Raw genomic sequence first — 15358 nt, forward strand, 5'->3', positions numbered from 1 at the left:
TTCTGCACAGAAGGCTGACTGGTAACGCACGGTCCACACCTTATTCAGGCCCTCAAAGTACAAAAAATTACTCCCACGTACGTACAAAACGAGGGGCATAAATCGTAAAACATTTTTGATGTCTATCTGTATTAAGTCTCACCCAATGAAGGGTGGTGGACGGCTTCGGCCCAAGGCATCGAAGCAGGATGACTCGATTATGGGGGTAAGTGGTAAACTTCATATTATATCTTCCTCCACATCTTTTTTTATGGACAAAGCTCTGATAGATATCGCAGACCAACAACAGCAGTATCGTCTCCAAGCGCAGCGTCGAACGCCTATACTACCCAAATGAGCCACATTTCTTCCGCTACTTCGTCAAAAAGCCTCAAAGACGAGCACCCCTGATTAATAGAGGCTATTGGTTGCGCATGAAAGCGATAGATCACGTGGTCAGCCAGTTTTTAAAGGAGACCACGGGGAAGAGAAAGATTGTTGTCAACCTAGGCTGTGGATAGTAAGCGGGAATTATAGTTTAGGGGTATTTTACTAGACACGTACTAACGATATCAGTGACCCTCTCCCATGGCAATCCTGGGCGAGATACCCGGAAGCATCACGAGATGTTACATTTGTGGACATCGACTATAGGGATTTGATTCTCAGGAAGAGAGATATGGTACAGCAAACAAGCGAGCTTAATGGCGTTCTGAAGAACGTGGAATATCCTGAAGATGGCGATATCCTACTACGAAGCGAACAATACCTGCAGGTTGGCTGTGACCTGCGAGATCTCACAAAGCTCGAGAAGTTCTTCTCCTCGGAGTTTGACTTGAGTAGCAGCGTCGTCTTCTGCACTGCGGAGGTTTCGATTGCATACATGGACGTCGAGACTTCTGATGCTTTAATCAAATGGATTGGATCGCTCCCCTACTGTTAGCTCTCCACCCGAAATTTACAGCTGACAACCTGCTGACTCTGTAGCTCTATTTTGCCTTCTGGAGCAATTACTCCCCAATGGACCACGCCATCCATTTGGAAAGACCATGTTGGCGCATTTCGACAAACTTCAAACGCCACTGAGGCCTGTTTTGGCATATCCAACCACACAAGATCAGGTGAATCGATTCAAAAAAGCGGGGTGGGCAGATGCCCGTGCTCGGAATTTATGGGAACTTTGGGGATCTTCAGACTTCCTTTCCTCCAAAGAGCGTATACACCTGGATGAAGTTGAGCCCTTCGACGAATGGGAAGAATTTGCTCTTTTTGGGTGCCATTACACGCTCCTCGAGGCATCTAATGTGCACCTGCCCACAACCCAGCCTCAGAACACGGAAATAGCTGCCGCTTCTGTTGGGAAAACGGACCCCGAACCAGTGTCTGTGAAAGGGGAAATGGAATACACTGAGTCCTCTAAGTTAAATGGGATAAGGAGGTTTGGGGCATCATTATCTGTTAAGGGTGACAATGGTTGCCCAGATCTGAAAGGCAATTTTGGTGGTATGGGTCTGAATAACCGGCTAGGTTCAATTGATGTCTTCGCAAGCGCATCGCAAGGCGGATCATCCCCTCCGGGTCCTACGCTACGTATAAAACCCGAAACCCGCATGTGCCACACTCTGACAGAGATTGGAGATTGCGGTTCACTGCTTGTGGGTGGACGATCGTCGCCAGACAAGGCCTTTGCGGACTGCTGGCTATACTCGAAACTATCTCATACGTGGGAACGTGTTGACGATATTCCAGTAGGCAGATATAGGCACTCCGCATTTGCTCTGGGCGATGGCTCGGTGCTTGTGACAGGCGGAAAGAAGGATTCAAACACTGTACTGAGTGACACGCTTATTTGGAATCGCAAAACAGGCTGGAAAGAGTGTCTTCCCGACCAGGATGGTAAACCACAGGTATTTGGCGCACTGATGATCTCTGATGTTATCTCCACAACCTCCACAACCTCCACGACGACGAGTGGCTTCCTTGTTGGTGGAATGTTGACCGACGGGCGAGTCTCGACAGATCTCTGGTCATGGGAGCTTCAGGTAATAAATTATCTCCAAACTACACCGAGAGAAGCTAATGTCTATCATAGAAATATCCACGCGAGCGGTCAATAAGATGGAGCTGCCACGGCAAAGCTGCTGGGGTAGAGAACCAATATTTGCACCGATTTGGCGCATGTTGGGCAAACTACGACGGGAAATCGTTGGTGGTTGGTGGTATAATGCCTGGCAACCTGATTCCAGAACACGCCGAAACAGTGGCTCTCGATATCGAAAGCGACGCAGGACGAATTAGGACAAATCTAACGAATATAGAACGATGCAACACAAGGCCGCTACTGATCGGTCACTCCGTTGCAACGTCCAGCAGGAGCATGTTGATCATGGGTGGAGGAGCTGTATGCTTCTCATTTGGCACATTTTGGAACAAAGGCTGTTATACCATTTTATCGGCCGATGAGGATGGAGGTAATCTTCAAGAGTCAGACAAACAGGTCACTGGTAGTTCTGAGCCGTGGAGTTACTTGAATACTGTTGATTCGGAATCGAGCCACCCCCCTAAGGTCTCATTACGGCCTTCACCGCTTGAGAATCAGAAGCCTAGAGAGCCTATTATCATCGCGCGGAAGAAGATTTCATCGTGGACGGATTTCGTGGCCATTTTGTCTTCGGCGGAGCCAGTAATTTTGGAGGGCCTCGACATGGGCTCATGTACAGATCTGTGGACTAATTCCTATCTTCTAGACCGTATTGGTCAACATCGAGATGCAAGTCACTTCATTTCCTAGGATTCAAGCTTTCTAACTTATATAGGTAACCGTCCACCAAGCCATCGAGGATCGCATGGACTTTGTATCAAAAAACTTCCAATATGTCACAAAGGACTTTGGTAGTTTCATTGAATCTATCGGCAAAGGAGAAAAGCTCTATCTACGATCATTGGCAATTGGCAAGCCATTAGAGTTGCCTGCCGACATATCTCGCGACTTCCCAGAAATAGCAGGAGACTTCCATCTCCCACGAGAGCTTGTTGTGGTTGAAGAGAACCAGCACAGTTCACCTCTGAGAATCTCTGGTCCGGTCACTATGTGGCTTCACTATGATGTTATGTCTAACGTTCTTTGTCAAATCCGAGGCCAAAAACGACTTCTGCTCTTCCCTCCTGGTGACGTGGAGTATTTTGGTTTCGCTCCTGGGGCATCTAGCTCCAGCGTAGATGCCTTTGGGGATTTAACTGGTACCAAGGCAGCCGCAAGCCATCCGCATGAAGCAAATATGAAACCAGGCGATATACTGTTCCTGCCATCGCTTTGGTTACACACCGCGAAGCCATTGGACGGAGTAAGTGTTTCCGCCAATGTCTTCTTCAGAGGCCTACAGCATGGGTACGCTGCGGGGAAAGACATATATGGAAACAGGGACTTGCAGGCATATGAAAAGGGAAGACAGGATATCAGCAAGCTCAGCAAGACGTTTGAAAACCTACCACCTGACACTCGAAAGTTCTATCTATTGAGGTTAGCAGATGAGTTGGACCAGAAGGCCCGGTCATCTTGAAACAATGAAGAAACGTTTGAACTATAGTACTCTACATGGACGTGACTGTCCCTAATGTTCGCTCTGTAGTCACAGCGCCGCCATGGCTTTACTTTGTTGGCTCCAAGAAGCACTGGCAAGGTTAGAGATCGAACAAGCTTGCACTGATGGTGCACACCATCGGGATCGCCACAAAAGCAAAACGAAGACATTCTGCGGAGTGGCGGGCCGGATGGTGACTCGCGGAAACGTGGACGAGATGGCGAGACATCGGTAAAACATACTTTGATGGGAATAGACGACAACGTTGTTCGAGGTCAGGAGCAACAAATTCTCCATGCTGTACGTACAAAGGGGGAGCAGCGATTTTCTCCAATGCACCAGCATGACATTCATCACATACATCGCATCCTGCGCATTAAATTGCATATGGATATAGTATACTCTTTACCCTGTACGGAGTACACCCTTCCATCCGTCGTAATATAAATACTCGTCGGTTCTGGTCCGAGATCAAAAACTCGGTTGAGCTTTGGCAGCCATGAAAAGGCCAAGAGGAGCATGATTATTCCCTCCCATCTAGACCACACAAATCACACAAATAATAAGCCAGTAGCCAACAGCTTTCTCACTTGAAGCCCGTTCCTATGTCCGGAATTTCCTATATCAGTCTTCCTCCTTCCTTTACCCTCCTCAACTTCATCTCTGTCTATAACTTTGTGAAAAGCTGTTGGGCTCCGTAAAAAGATAAAGTCGATGGAACCCCCACCAACAGTGGGAGAACTTGGCACTTCCTCGCCCCCCTCTCCAACCACACCTGACACATTGACGAGAAAAAGGCCAACATAGAAAAGGAGGCGGCCACGTATGTTTCGACGGCGCAACCACAAGATCACGATCAAGATGCCGAACCTGCCCGGGAAAGATGGAATTCCTCATCCACAAATATCACCCGTTACCTCCAGACCCTCCTGGCCTTCCTGGTCATGGGCGTGAGCGATGCCTCCCTTGGAGTGAGTTTCCCCACGTGATTAAGCTTATATTTTATACTGACTCTGTTCGAAGGCTTTACTCCCATACGTAAGAGACCCTCTGCCCTGTCCCTCTTCTGACCTGAAAAATGAGCTAACAAGGTGCTAGATTGAGGAATATTACAAGATCAACTACGCCATAGTGGCCTGCATGTTCCTCAGCCCCTTCGCCGGCTACACCCTCTCCGCGTTCATGATCAGCAAAATCCACATGCGCTTCGGCCAAGTTGGAATCGCCGTTATTGCTCCAACCTGCAAGATCATTGCCTATGTCATCACCTGCGTGCACCCGCCCTTTCCAGTTGTCCCTGTCTTTTTAGTCCTGACTGGTCTCGGTAATGGCCTTGAAGACGGAGCCTGGAACGCTTGGGTGGGCAACATGGAAAATGCCAACGAGTTGATGGGCATCCTCCATGGCGCATACGGACTCGGTGGCGCCATTGGCCCCTTAATCTCTACCGCCATGGTCACAAAGGGTGGTCTGCACTGGTACACCTGGTACTACGTCATGGTACGCCCCCCCTTCCCCCGTAAACCCCGGCCCCCTCCTAACACCACCCAGGTTGGATTCGCCGTCCTCGAGATCCTCCTCGGATACTACGCCTTCCGCTCCGCAACCGGCAGCGTCTACCGCGCCAAACACCCCGTATCCACCACCGGGCCCCCCGAGTCCCGCACGCGCGAAGCGCTCAAATCCAAAATCACCTGGCTCGTCGCCGTTTTCCTACTTGCCTACGTCGGAGGTCGCATTGGGGGGGTGGATTGTGACGTTCATGCTGCAGATGCGACAGGGCGAGCCGTTCGCCTCGGGGATAGTAGCTACGGGCTTCTGGCTCGGCTTAACCGCCGGCCGCGTCGTGCTTGGATTCGTGACGGGGCGCATCGGGGAGAAGCTCGCTGTGGCGCTGTATCTCGCCCTGAGCGCAGGCTTGCAGCTTCTCTTCTGGCTGATTCCTAGTTTTGTCGCCTCAGCCATTTTCGCCGCATTCTTGGGCTTCTTCCTTGGTCCGCTGTTTCCGGCTGCTATCATGGTTGCGACGAAGTTGCTGCCGCCGCGCCTGCATGTTAGCGCCATTGGGTTTGTGGCTGCGTTTGGTAGCTCGGGGGCGGCGGTGTTCCCGTTCGTGGTGGGGGCGATTGCGCAGGCGAAGGGGGTGTGGGTGTTACAGCCTTTTGCGCTGGCGTTGCTGGGGGTTATTTTTATTTCGTGGGTTGTGTTGCCGGGTGAGTTTAAGAAGTCGGAGCTGGATGAGGAGCAGAAGAAGGTGCTTAAGATTGAGAAGGAGAGGGGGACGATCGGCACAGGGACAGAGGCTGTTTGAGATGTGGATAGGGGTTTATCGTTGGCTTCATCTATATGCATTGCACTAGGGAGCGTCTTACGTTGGGAAAATCTAGGCTGGGAGAACAGTACATATGTACTTACATTTTGGGAGGAGAGCGAGGAGTAGGGTTTTGATACTCGGTAGGATATTACTTAATTTGACATCCGATATATTTAAAATACATATAGTTACCCAAATCAAATACCTCAAAATCTGTCAGATCATCGAGTATATTATTATGGACATACACAGATCTGCCGTCTTAAAGGGCCTGCTATGATTCACCGTAGACGAAACATATCAAAACGAGTATATCCACGAATAAACAAGCGTATCCATACATCAGGCTCTATTTCTCCACAAATGCAAAACCCGTAGGCTGCTACTATCCAGATTTTGTCTAAAACGCCAGACCACAACCGCCAGCCCAAACGCCCCGCTAAATCCTACCCCAACGGTATCTTTGTATCATCCCTTTGCTACACACATACATCTCACCCAGCACCTTCAAACCTCAAACCTCAACCGCCTTAAATAAACTGCAAGGGGTATCCCCTTCGCTCGCTGCCAGGTTTCCCCAGAAATAATTCAAGCCCCTTTTCTCATCCCTGTTGAATTATAAATCTAACCCCACAGCTCAGACAAGAGGGCTGCCTGCAATAGAGAAGCTCAACGAAGGTGCATGACCTTCTTGGCGTTCTCGTAAACCATGTAAGTGATGCTGACTGCCGGCACCACCTTCAAGAGATTGGGGGTAATTCCCTTGAACAAGCCTTGGACTCCTTCCTTCCCCACGGTTTTCCTGGCACAGTCGACAACACCGGTATATGTCTGCGGGTGAAGTACGGTTCCCTGGGCCTGAAGACGAGTGCGGAGGAGGTTGACGGGGTAAACGATTGAGGCACCGAAAGCACCGGAGAAGGCGCCGATAGTACCAGTGGCGAAGGATCCCGGGTAGACATCTGGGTGGTCCAGGGGGAGGTTCATATTCTTGGCGTTGTACGACATAATCGATGACTTGAGGAACTCGAAGGTCCCGAGATCTACGGCGGAGTAGGGGAACATTCCGATGAGACCCATGGTGAGACCGCGGTATGCCGACATCATCCCTCCTTCTCGAATCATTTGTTTGGCGGTGGAGATAATCAGGGCGTTGCCTCGAAGGCCGTGTGCCTCCACATTACACTGCATGCGGAATTTTAATGTGTCCAAGGGATACACACAAAGCCTGATAAACACTTAGTAATCGTCATAAAGCAAACGAGTACAATCCACTTACTGCGAAACCATGCCACCCAGCCCACCGGCAATGAATTTCGAAACCCCGTTGATATTCTGTGGATCTCCATGGCCTTCAAACGACGCAAGCGCACGTTTTGCACCTTCATAAGAGCCAAATTTGATGGCGGATTCGGGCATGACTTTCACCACATTGAGCCCATTACCTGCGTTGATTAACTTCAACATCACATCACCTCGGATACTGACGAAATACCTGCGAAAAGACTCCTCACCCCCCCGGCCTTCCAGAGCTCTTTCGTAGCATCTATGAGCGGCCGTCCGGCCTGTCTGACTGCCTTAACTGCGTCTCCCTTCTTTGCAGCTGAAAGTGAATCTTTAACGTTGCCGGTGTTCGCAATGAGATATACCTTCAGTCGATCGAGTGGCGCAGTCGCCGTACGTGATATAACACCTGCAATGCCACCAGCAGCAAAATAGCCTGGATCAGGCAAAAGAAATGTTAGTCTCATTCCTGAACGTTTCCTTTTCCGCAGACGTGGAGTAGCGTCAATATCATCTGTGAAGTCTGGCTCGACGTGTCGGAAGTGACCCGGCATGAAGTGATGCGACACAGGATCAAGATAACCTGTATCTTGTTCTTCGCTATGAGGGGTTGAGTGTAGACTCGAATGTGGTTGTTGATGATCCAAGTTCGAATCTGCTGGTGGCTCTGGTGATGGTGTTGAACTTTCACGTAGCTGGCCGGGACGTCGTGCTATGCTAGATATAGAGCCGAAGAGGACTGAAAAGAAACTTGGTGCAGTACCTAAACTGTCGATGTATTCATCTCTCAACTGTGTATCTCCCTCCGCATTCAAGGCAACTGTAGAAGAATAATACGACAGGATAGCTTTAAGCCCTGGCGTGTCGTTCGGTAGGAATAAGAGGAAGTCCCTGAATCATAGTGTAAGCTGCCGCCATTCCAGTCATATCCAAGCCTGACGCTATATAGTCATATCCAAGCCTGACGCTATATAGCTACTTGCTACATTTAGAGTTCACCCTATCGAGCGCTAACCGGGAGCCGGGTAACCCAAGTGAAAAGAAATAAGTGAGAATCATGGAATATATGATGAACTCAACCAAGATATATATATTGTTGCGCGCTCGCATCGTACGGATGTGGCAACTTGAAACTTGTTATGCTTACCTCCATTCGTCGAATGTTATCGCTCCCGAGTTGTCTCGATCAACCCCCGCAAAAAAGTCGTCAAGCTTTGCTGGTGGTACAGTCAAGCCGGCGACTTTGAAGGCGGCCTTTAACTCGTCCTTCACCAGCTTTCCGTCGTTATTTTTATCGATCGATCTGAATAACGAATATAATTGGCTTTCAGTTTCCTCCACGAAGGTTCGGAACTCTGTCGCATGTGGGTTAGCACAGCCATTCTTGATATCTGGAAGCATTCTAGTGCCAGCGCATCGCATACCCTCGTATTGAATCTTGCCATCACCATTGGAATCCACAGCCTTCATGACATCCTCCAGTAAATGGTTTGCATTTTTGAGAGCTATGTTTCGTTTAGCTTAGCTTTCGCAAGGAACCAATCTGGGAACTGACGGTGGTTCAACTTCTTCAGGCCTCTTTGTAGGCCCTTCAGGTCAATCTCCCCCGTCTCCTTGGGGTCGAGATGCCTCCAGAGATCCTCAACACGGGCATCCCTCTCGTTCTGAGACTCCAACAGCTTCATGTTGACAGAGGTCGCAAGATTGTTCCAGGTCATGGCCGTCCATGTGGACAGTATGCAGACAGTAGCTCTATCATCGAGATGCGAGACCAAGTATAAAATCAGATTAGCAACCTCGGTCGTCGCGGGCGAGCGTAAAAGTTATCTCAGTGTTTGGATTACAAGTCATTGAAATAGCCCTTCGCTGTTTCGCCAGAGTTGGGTGGACGTAGCTCTGGAGCTTACCGTAATGGCCTCTAGCGACGAAAATAATCGTGGCGGTTTGCGGAGCCTCAATCTCACCTGAGCTGGGTGTTCCCGCTCAGATTGCTGGCTCCAATCTAATCGCCCCTCTATGTCACTCTCAGAACTAAGTGATTGAGCTACAATCAGTGGCACTTCTCAAACAACCACACGGCTCTTTGTTGGTTATCATTTTCACAGTTCTTCATATATAGCTAACGCCCCCGCAAACAACTACCATTTATCGACTTTGTGTTCCCTGGGACCCCTCCTTCCCTGGGTGTGGTCACCCTGCGAGACACAACGTTCTGTAGGTGCCTTTTCAATATCTATAGCGCATATATGTCGGCTTCATCGCGAATGCCGGTCCGCGTGTAAGTAGCTTGGAGGCTACAGACAAGACCTTTCTTCTTGTTCGTCAAGTTACGTGCTGGTTCTCAGGCCTTTGAACTTGTGATCATCCATCCGCATAGCATAGCATACGTCGGAGGGAGGATAAATATGGCGGCCAACTACTGGGAATCAACACAACGCAAGCACTGGCAGTTCTCTAAACAAGAATTGGCCCGGCTTCGGCAGAAACTGGAGGATGAGGACAAGAATCTGGTCCAGACGTATCCGCTGCCTCCACTGAGGCATCTCAGCATCTTCTTCAACCAACGTGAGTGTCTCTTCTGGGATGTTGAGATTCATAGCGATAACAATCTGTGTTTTAGAGGTTAAGAGGCTTGGAAAGCGCCTTTCCGTGAGACAACAAGCCATGGCCACGGCCCAGCTCTACATCAAGCGATTCTACACGAAGATCGAAATCCGCCGGACGAACCCATACTTGCTGATAGCGACCGCGGTGTACTTGGCTTCCAAAATGGAGGAATCTCCCCAGCATATCCGGTTGGTGGTGAATGAAGCTCGCTCTCTATGGCCAGGTATATATTATTCCCGTGACGAGCGATAGCTAAGCTCTGGCTAATATCATTCGCAGATTACTTCAATACGGATACATCAAAACTGGGAGAGTGCGAGTTCTTCCTGATATCAGAAATGAACTCGCAGATGATTATCCACCAGCCTTACCGAAGTCTGTTGGCGCTACAGGACGAGTTCTTTGATACCCAGGAAGAATCTAATCTGGCGTGGTCAGTTATTAACGACCACTACATGACGGATCTGCCATTGCTGTATCCGCCGCATATTCTTGCCTTAACGGCTATTCTACTAGTACTAGTCCTTCAGACAAACGGCAACTCAGCAGCTCCACCTACACGGAGTAGAGGCAGTGGTCTGGGGGTGGCTGCTCAGGCAGCGTTGAAGAATGCAACCCAAGCAAGAGGCATCTCGGGCACGGAGAAAGGCCCCATAACTTCGCGAACCAAGATACAGAGATTCTCAGTCTGGTTGTCGGAGAGCACAGTGGACATCGAAGCCATGGTCGACTCGATCCAGGAGATGATTTCGTTCTATGAATGCCAAGAGCAGTACAATGAGAAGAGTACGCGGGAGCAAGTCAACAGGTTCATCAAAGCACGGAACTTGGACAAATGAAGAAAGCGCATGCCTTTCTTCACTTGTCCAAGTTATAGTATGGGCATCACAGTACTATTGGTATGCGAGTACAGCAGACGCACGAATGGTGAATGTGCGATATGCATTTTCGGTGTCCAAAGCGCATTTAGCCCAGCACCCCAGCCTATTATAAGCGCCTAGTAAGACGGGCGATGATGATAGTTTCAGAGGGGGCTGGCACGGGATCTACGAGTCTCACAAACCTGCCAAGCGAGAAAGTGGCGGTGAACAGTTGAGACAGACACCTTGACTGCGATGTGGAGAAGGAATGGGAATGCAGAACCTTTTTGTTCCAGCATAATTAGATTAGCTGCCAGATAGATACCTGCACTGGAGTAGAATCTTGTTGGTGCATGAATATACAGGATGATACATACCTTACATGCAAACCCGGAAGCCCGAGTGGCGCATGGTGTTTGGTATAAGCTATAATTGGATGCTGGCGGATGCTGGCGGGGATGCTGGCGGATGATGGGTGGAATTCTGCTTGATACTGCACTGGAGCACCCAGCAGAAGTGTATCTGCATCAAGACAGTGGGAGGGGGGAGGGGGAGGGGCGTAGGGCGGGTGGTAGGATCAACAAACCTGTGCCATAGCGCTGCATCTGCACTTGCCCATGTCGACGCAGCCATCAAATCATGTATGTGTATGGACGGCGTTGAATGGTTCTGGGGATATGATATGGGATAACGTGCTCCGTAGATATATGTAGTATAGTATAGTAGAGTATACGTAGTACAATATTAGAGTAGTAGAGTAGAGTATAGTATAGTAGAGTATACGTAGTACAATATTAGAGTAGTAGAGTAGAGTAGAGTATAGTATAGTATACTAGATACTCCGTATAGAGAGTATAGTAGATACTCCGTATAGAGAGTATACGAGATACTCCGTATAGTATAGTAGATACTCCGTATAGAGAGTATAGTAGATCGCGCTACATCCCAACTGAGCCAAAAAGACTACAGTATTCCGGGCTCGGCTCGCCCGGAATACTGTAGTCTTTTTGGCTCAGTGGGAATACGCGTAACACGCTTTATATACCACATGTAAGTATAATAGTATAAGTTAGTATAGTATACGTGCTACCACCTCCTACCTGCGATGATGATGGTGGTGCCTGCATCGTGAGGCACCCCACCACTCTACGGTGCCCTGCCAAAATGGGCTGGGGTGCGCGCATGCCGCTCAGCCCGTTCCACGGTTTCCTAGACTGTTTCCGGTATCGCTCCGTGCTAATTTGGTGGCAAATGGCTGAAAATACATCCACATCCTCACATCCCACATCCCATATCCCCTCCAATTGGCTCGCTAAGACAGTCAACCGCAGAAATTTGGCTCCTAACTGTAACTAGTTGCACACTAACCGCAACTAGCTCCCTAACTCCCCAACCCCCACTAACTCCTGCACTCCCCTGGTCTGTGGCACGCCGTACTACGCCGTACACTAGTCATCGCACCCTCCTCCTCCTCCCACAACCCTCTCACACCCCTCCCTTTCCCACTTCCTCATTCGCTCGCTTATCGCTTCCTCGCCCATCCCTGCCCCCTGCCCTTTTCTCAAAGTCCCAGCCAGAAGTCCTCCCTCCTACCACCAACCCATTCCCAGTACACTCTGATCCCCATCCCCATCCCCATCCCCAACCCCATCCCCATCCCCATTCCCCTCATCGCCCCCCTCCCCTCCCCCCGACCATCTCTCTTACATATACATACTTACTATTACTGTACCTACTGTACACTACCTATCATCTATATTCCACCACACCCCCCTCTTTCTCAAGTTTCAAACTCGAACCCCAAATATACAACTATCAACATCATCATCTTCAAATTGACACTCCTAATTCTCGCCTCTTAATAACCCCCGTCGTCCTCAGCAAACTCTTCGAAACTCTTTCGCCTTGGCTTCCTTTGCGTCCCACACCGAGACCTCTCGCTCTACCCAACAAAATACACCGAATCGGTCAGCTTCAGGACTCAGCTTCGGGCGCCCATCAAACGTTTCCGTCATTCCATGAGACTCGACTCCAATTCATTACGTTTTCATGATCCGATAATGTCCTCCTACTACCACTACAATGCTCACCAGCACCCAGCAACTCAGAATCACGCGGGCCGCTCCCGTAGGGCTCCTCGTCTCTCTACGTCCCAAAACTCTCATAAGCAGTTCAGGGGAGTGCGCAGCATGAAGGAACTGACGGACACAGCTTCCATCACAACTTTCCGACAGAAGTTTGAGGCTGGAAGGTCCTTCGACTTGGATGATGACATGGAGTTCTGCCCAGGGCTGTTGACGGAGATCGATGTGAGTCTTTACCGCCACCATCATGGACCCCATGACAATTGGAGTCATATCAGGGATCGTGGCTGACAATACTGTTTTCGCAGATGCAATCGATACACTCGGTGTCCGATAGGTCGTCGCTGTCCAGCGGCTCCCCCGAGTCATCACCAACACAACAAGCACAACAAGTTACGGCGCCATTTCCCCTCAACTCCGCATCGAATCCATACGTTCCGTCAGGCTACCAGCCATCAAACATGAAGGTGCATCAGCCAGCGCCGACACGGGTGCGCAACGCCATCCCAATCGTCAACCCAAGCACAAGGATGTCGAGCCCGCCGTCATCGGTGTCGCCTAGCAGGATGCAACAACAACAACAACAGAACATCGGTCGACGATGGTAAGCTGGAATCGCTCCTGTACTCCGGGATGAGCGATCCGGCTATTTCCATTTTGCGATGCGCTTTTGTTATTTTGCATTCTCAACCCATTCATTATCCTGCTAGGCGCCTGATTTCTTGGGCTTTGGGTACCGACCTTCGACTTTCCGACTGGCTGATGCACGGCCACAACGGTTTCTCTGTACAAATCCGAAAGACATTCTACGATCTTCTGAGCTTCAGTTGGGCAAAAGAAGATATCGATACCTTTTGTTCATAATCAACCGTGTTTTTCATTATAGTGGATGGGGCATAGCTGGAGTGCATTTTTGGGTGTTAGCATGGTTTTGCTTCGTCTTCCGGGGTACAGAAGCGGTGACTTCTTACAGTCTTCGACAAAAAGATACAACATATAGAACGATTTCCTTTCTCTCGGCACAAACGGTCGTTGGTGTTCTTCTTGGGTATGGAGGGTCAAGATCTATGGAGTGGTGGAAACGAATTGCTCATTTTATTGACTGAGCCGGTGTTGGGTTTTTATTACTATTCATTGTTACTGGATTGGATATGGGCGCGCGGTCTTTGAGCGGGATGGTTTATGCAGGTCGAGGCTGGCTGGGTGCATTTGCAAATGATGATAAGACAATGGGCGATGACAACAATAGGGAGACTTCAAGTGGTCGTCCGCAGCGTTTTCTTTCTTTTTTGCTCTTGCTCTAAAGGGTTTTTTTGGCACATTCCGGAGCTTGCTGTTTTTTGCTTGATCGTATCGGTGGTGTTGTGGGAGAAGTGTGTCCGGGCCATGGGTGGCATCATATACATATGATTATGTCTACAATGTACTTGAATATATCTCTATTATCTATTATATTAAAACTATACTGCGTCTGTGTAATGTGAACGAACCATTGCCTCTTGTTTCGTAGAATATTCCATCCCTCACCATCCGTCCCTCTTGGCTGGCAGTGGACCACCGCGCTCTCCCGCGAGTCCATGTAGCCTCATCATCTCATGACGTAGCCACCCCCCATCAACGAATGACGCACCAACGGCCACCCGAACAGCTTCCAGCACCCTCAAGACCCATCCATTCTCTTGTACATATATATATATATTATATACTTCCCCGGAGCTTTCGTTCAAACCTTTAAATCCACGCATTGGCCAGATTCTCATACACCCGCCCCTATAACAGAGAGACGACTACCTTTTATCACATTTACGCACATAATCATGTCTTTCATCATGAGAGCTTCTACTAGAGCAGCTGCTGCCGTGCGCCGCATGGCCACACCGGCACAAGCACGCTGCTTCTCAGTCTCGAGTTCTCAATTCCTAAAAGAGACAGCTGGGGGTTTGTCCCCCTCCCCATTCCCCCCTTCCCGTCCATCATCGTCATAACTCCCACCGCACCACGCACCATCCAGAAATCTAGCTAGCCGTATCTAAACAAAAGCAACAGACAACCGAAACCAAGGCGAAGCCTACGAGCGCGCCAAACAAGAGCAGCTCCGCCTTAAAAAAGAGGGCAAGAACGAGTGGAATCCCGACCTCGCCTCCGCGAGCGAGGAGAACGTGCATGCGGACCGTGATTATCCGGATATTGATATCAAGGAGCTGCAGAGGGAGGCGAAGGAGAGGGCGGAGAGGGAGGCGAGGGAGGCGAAGTAAGTGTATTACTGTCTTGCGGGGGGAGAGAGTGCTTGGACAGGAGTGGGGGAAGGGGGGTTGTGAAGGGGGGGGATGGGGCGGAGAGATGGGCAGGAATGAGTGTGCTGACTGACTGACGACTTTGATAGGTCGGGAAAGACCGAGGATCCGGTGTCGAGGATTAAGAGTTGAGGGACTGGGAAGAGTGGATAAAGGAATGGAGGCATGATGATGAGATGATACTGTACAAAACAATGGGGTCATGAACACATTGCACAAAAATGAAGGTTGATAGCATGGAATAATATGTATTTAACTCCATGTGACAAATAATTAGGCTTCCCTAGTTCCCCAAAACGCTATCTGTGACTCCAACTCTGTATCTCCCATTGCAAAACTCCTCTGTAGTCCGCAA

The 15358-nt window shown here is 49.6% G+C and overlaps 6 protein-coding genes across 6 annotated transcripts; 5 read left to right on the forward strand and 1 right to left on the reverse strand.

Moving 5' to 3' along the window:
- The first annotated feature begins 8 nt into the window (after positions 1-8).
- On the forward strand, positions 9-4157 carry PPM2 (tRNA methyltransferase ppm2). The gene is made up of 6 exons (XM_024468046.1): positions 9-205; positions 279-499; positions 556-917; positions 967-2021; positions 2072-2749; positions 2796-4157. Exons 1-6 carry the CDS (start codon positions 119-121, stop codon positions 3537-3539), a joined length of 3147 nt encoding a protein of 1048 aa, XP_024324538.1. The 5' UTR covers positions 9-118; the 3' UTR covers positions 3540-4157.
- Positions 4158-4533: 376 nt separating this feature from the next.
- On the forward strand, positions 4534-6043 carry VC83_04414 (uncharacterized protein). The gene is made up of 2 exons (XM_024468047.1): positions 4534-5060; positions 5112-6043. Exons 1-2 carry the CDS (start codon positions 4701-4703, stop codon positions 5505-5507), a joined length of 756 nt encoding a protein of 251 aa, XP_024324540.1. The 5' UTR covers positions 4534-4700; the 3' UTR covers positions 5508-6043.
- An 85-nt stretch (positions 6044-6128) lies between these two features.
- On the reverse strand, positions 6129-9037 carry VC83_04415 (uncharacterized protein). The gene is made up of 7 exons (XM_024468048.1): positions 8714-9037; positions 8583-8663; positions 8306-8513; positions 7922-8049; positions 7370-7594; positions 7154-7319; positions 6129-7102 (listed from the first exon to the last, which is right to left on the reverse strand). The coding sequence occupies exons 1-7, from the start codon at positions 8874-8876 to the stop codon at positions 6544-6546; spliced, it is 1530 nt and encodes a 509-aa protein (XP_024324541.1). The 5' UTR covers positions 8877-9037; the 3' UTR covers positions 6129-6543.
- On the forward strand, positions 9038-11136 carry SSN8 (RNA polymerase II holoenzyme cyclin-like subunit). Its single transcript, XM_024468049.1, has 3 exons — positions 9038-9723; positions 9779-9988; positions 10045-11136. Exons 1-3 carry the CDS (start codon positions 9564-9566, stop codon positions 10602-10604), a joined length of 930 nt encoding a protein of 309 aa, XP_024324572.1. The 5' UTR covers positions 9038-9563; the 3' UTR covers positions 10605-11136.
- Positions 11137-12643: 1507 nt separating this feature from the next.
- Positions 12644-13317, forward strand: VC83_04417 (uncharacterized protein; the record flags this gene model as incomplete). The annotated part of the gene is made up of 2 exons (XM_024468050.1): positions 12644-12934; positions 13018-13317. The coding sequence occupies 2 exons, from the start codon at positions 12644-12646 to the stop codon at positions 13315-13317; spliced, it is 591 nt and encodes a 196-aa protein (XP_024324573.1).
- A 1003-nt stretch (positions 13318-14320) lies between these two features.
- On the forward strand, positions 14321-15280 carry VC83_04418 (uncharacterized protein). Its single transcript, XM_024468051.1, has 3 exons — positions 14321-14647; positions 14756-14960; positions 15093-15280. Exons 1-3 carry the CDS (start codon positions 14527-14529, stop codon positions 15133-15135), a joined length of 369 nt encoding a protein of 122 aa, XP_024324502.1. The 5' UTR covers positions 14321-14526; the 3' UTR covers positions 15136-15280.
- The last annotated feature ends 78 nt before the right edge of the window (positions 15281-15358 follow it).

This window comes from Pseudogymnoascus destructans (assembly GCF_001641265.1).
Source record: "Pseudogymnoascus destructans isolate 20631-21 unplaced genomic scaffold scaffold_9, whole genome shotgun sequence".
Taxonomy (NCBI): Eukaryota; Fungi; Ascomycota; class Leotiomycetes; order Thelebolales; family Thelebolaceae; genus Pseudogymnoascus; species Pseudogymnoascus destructans.

What these genes read in the sequence shown, in the direction of transcription:
- VC83_04415 (XM_024468048.1), bottom strand. Translation starts at nt 8,876, where the DNA reads ATGACCTGGAACAATCTTGCGACCTCTGTCAACATGAAGCTGTTGGAG. An exon ending in TGGCAAGATTCAATACGAGG is followed by an intron (nt 8,514 to 8,582) that starts GTATGCGATGCG and finishes CACATGCGACAG; the next exon opens with AGTTCCGAACCTTCGTGGAG. An exon ending in TGAATACATCGACAGTTTAG is followed by an intron (nt 7,595 to 7,921) that starts GTACTGCACCAA and finishes TGCCTGATCCAG; the next exon opens with GCTATTTTGCTGCTGGTGGC.
- PPM2 (XM_024468046.1), top strand. Translation starts at nt 119, where the DNA reads ATGTCTATCTGTATTAAGTCTCACCCAATGAAGGGTGGTGGACGGCTT. An exon ending in AGGATGACTCGATTATGGGG is followed by an intron (nt 206 to 278) that starts GTAAGTGGTAAA and finishes TAGATATCGCAG; the next exon opens with ACCAACAACAGCAGTATCGT. An exon ending in GATTGGATCGCTCCCCTACT is followed by an intron (nt 918 to 966) that starts GTTAGCTCTCCA and finishes CTGACTCTGTAG; the next exon opens with CTCTATTTTGCCTTCTGGAG.
- VC83_04414 (XM_024468047.1), top strand. Translation starts at nt 4,701, where the DNA reads ATGTTCCTCAGCCCCTTCGCCGGCTACACCCTCTCCGCGTTCATGATC. An exon ending in ACACCTGGTACTACGTCATG is followed by an intron (nt 5,061 to 5,111) that starts GTACGCCCCCCC and finishes AACACCACCCAG; the next exon opens with GTTGGATTCGCCGTCCTCGA.
- VC83_04418 (XM_024468051.1), top strand. Translation starts at nt 14,527, where the DNA reads ATGTCTTTCATCATGAGAGCTTCTACTAGAGCAGCTGCTGCCGTGCGC. An exon ending in CCTAAAAGAGACAGCTGGGG is followed by an intron (nt 14,648 to 14,755) that starts GTTTGTCCCCCT and finishes CAAAAGCAACAG; the next exon opens with ACAACCGAAACCAAGGCGAA. An exon ending in AGGGAGGCGAGGGAGGCGAA is followed by an intron (nt 14,961 to 15,092) that starts GTAAGTGTATTA and finishes CGACTTTGATAG; the next exon opens with GTCGGGAAAGACCGAGGATC.
- SSN8 (XM_024468049.1), top strand. Translation starts at nt 9,564, where the DNA reads ATGGCGGCCAACTACTGGGAATCAACACAACGCAAGCACTGGCAGTTC. An exon ending in CAGCATCTTCTTCAACCAAC is followed by an intron (nt 9,724 to 9,778) that starts GTGAGTGTCTCT and finishes TCTGTGTTTTAG; the next exon opens with AGGTTAAGAGGCTTGGAAAG. An exon ending in AGCTCGCTCTCTATGGCCAG is followed by an intron (nt 9,989 to 10,044) that starts GTATATATTATT and finishes TATCATTCGCAG; the next exon opens with ATTACTTCAATACGGATACA.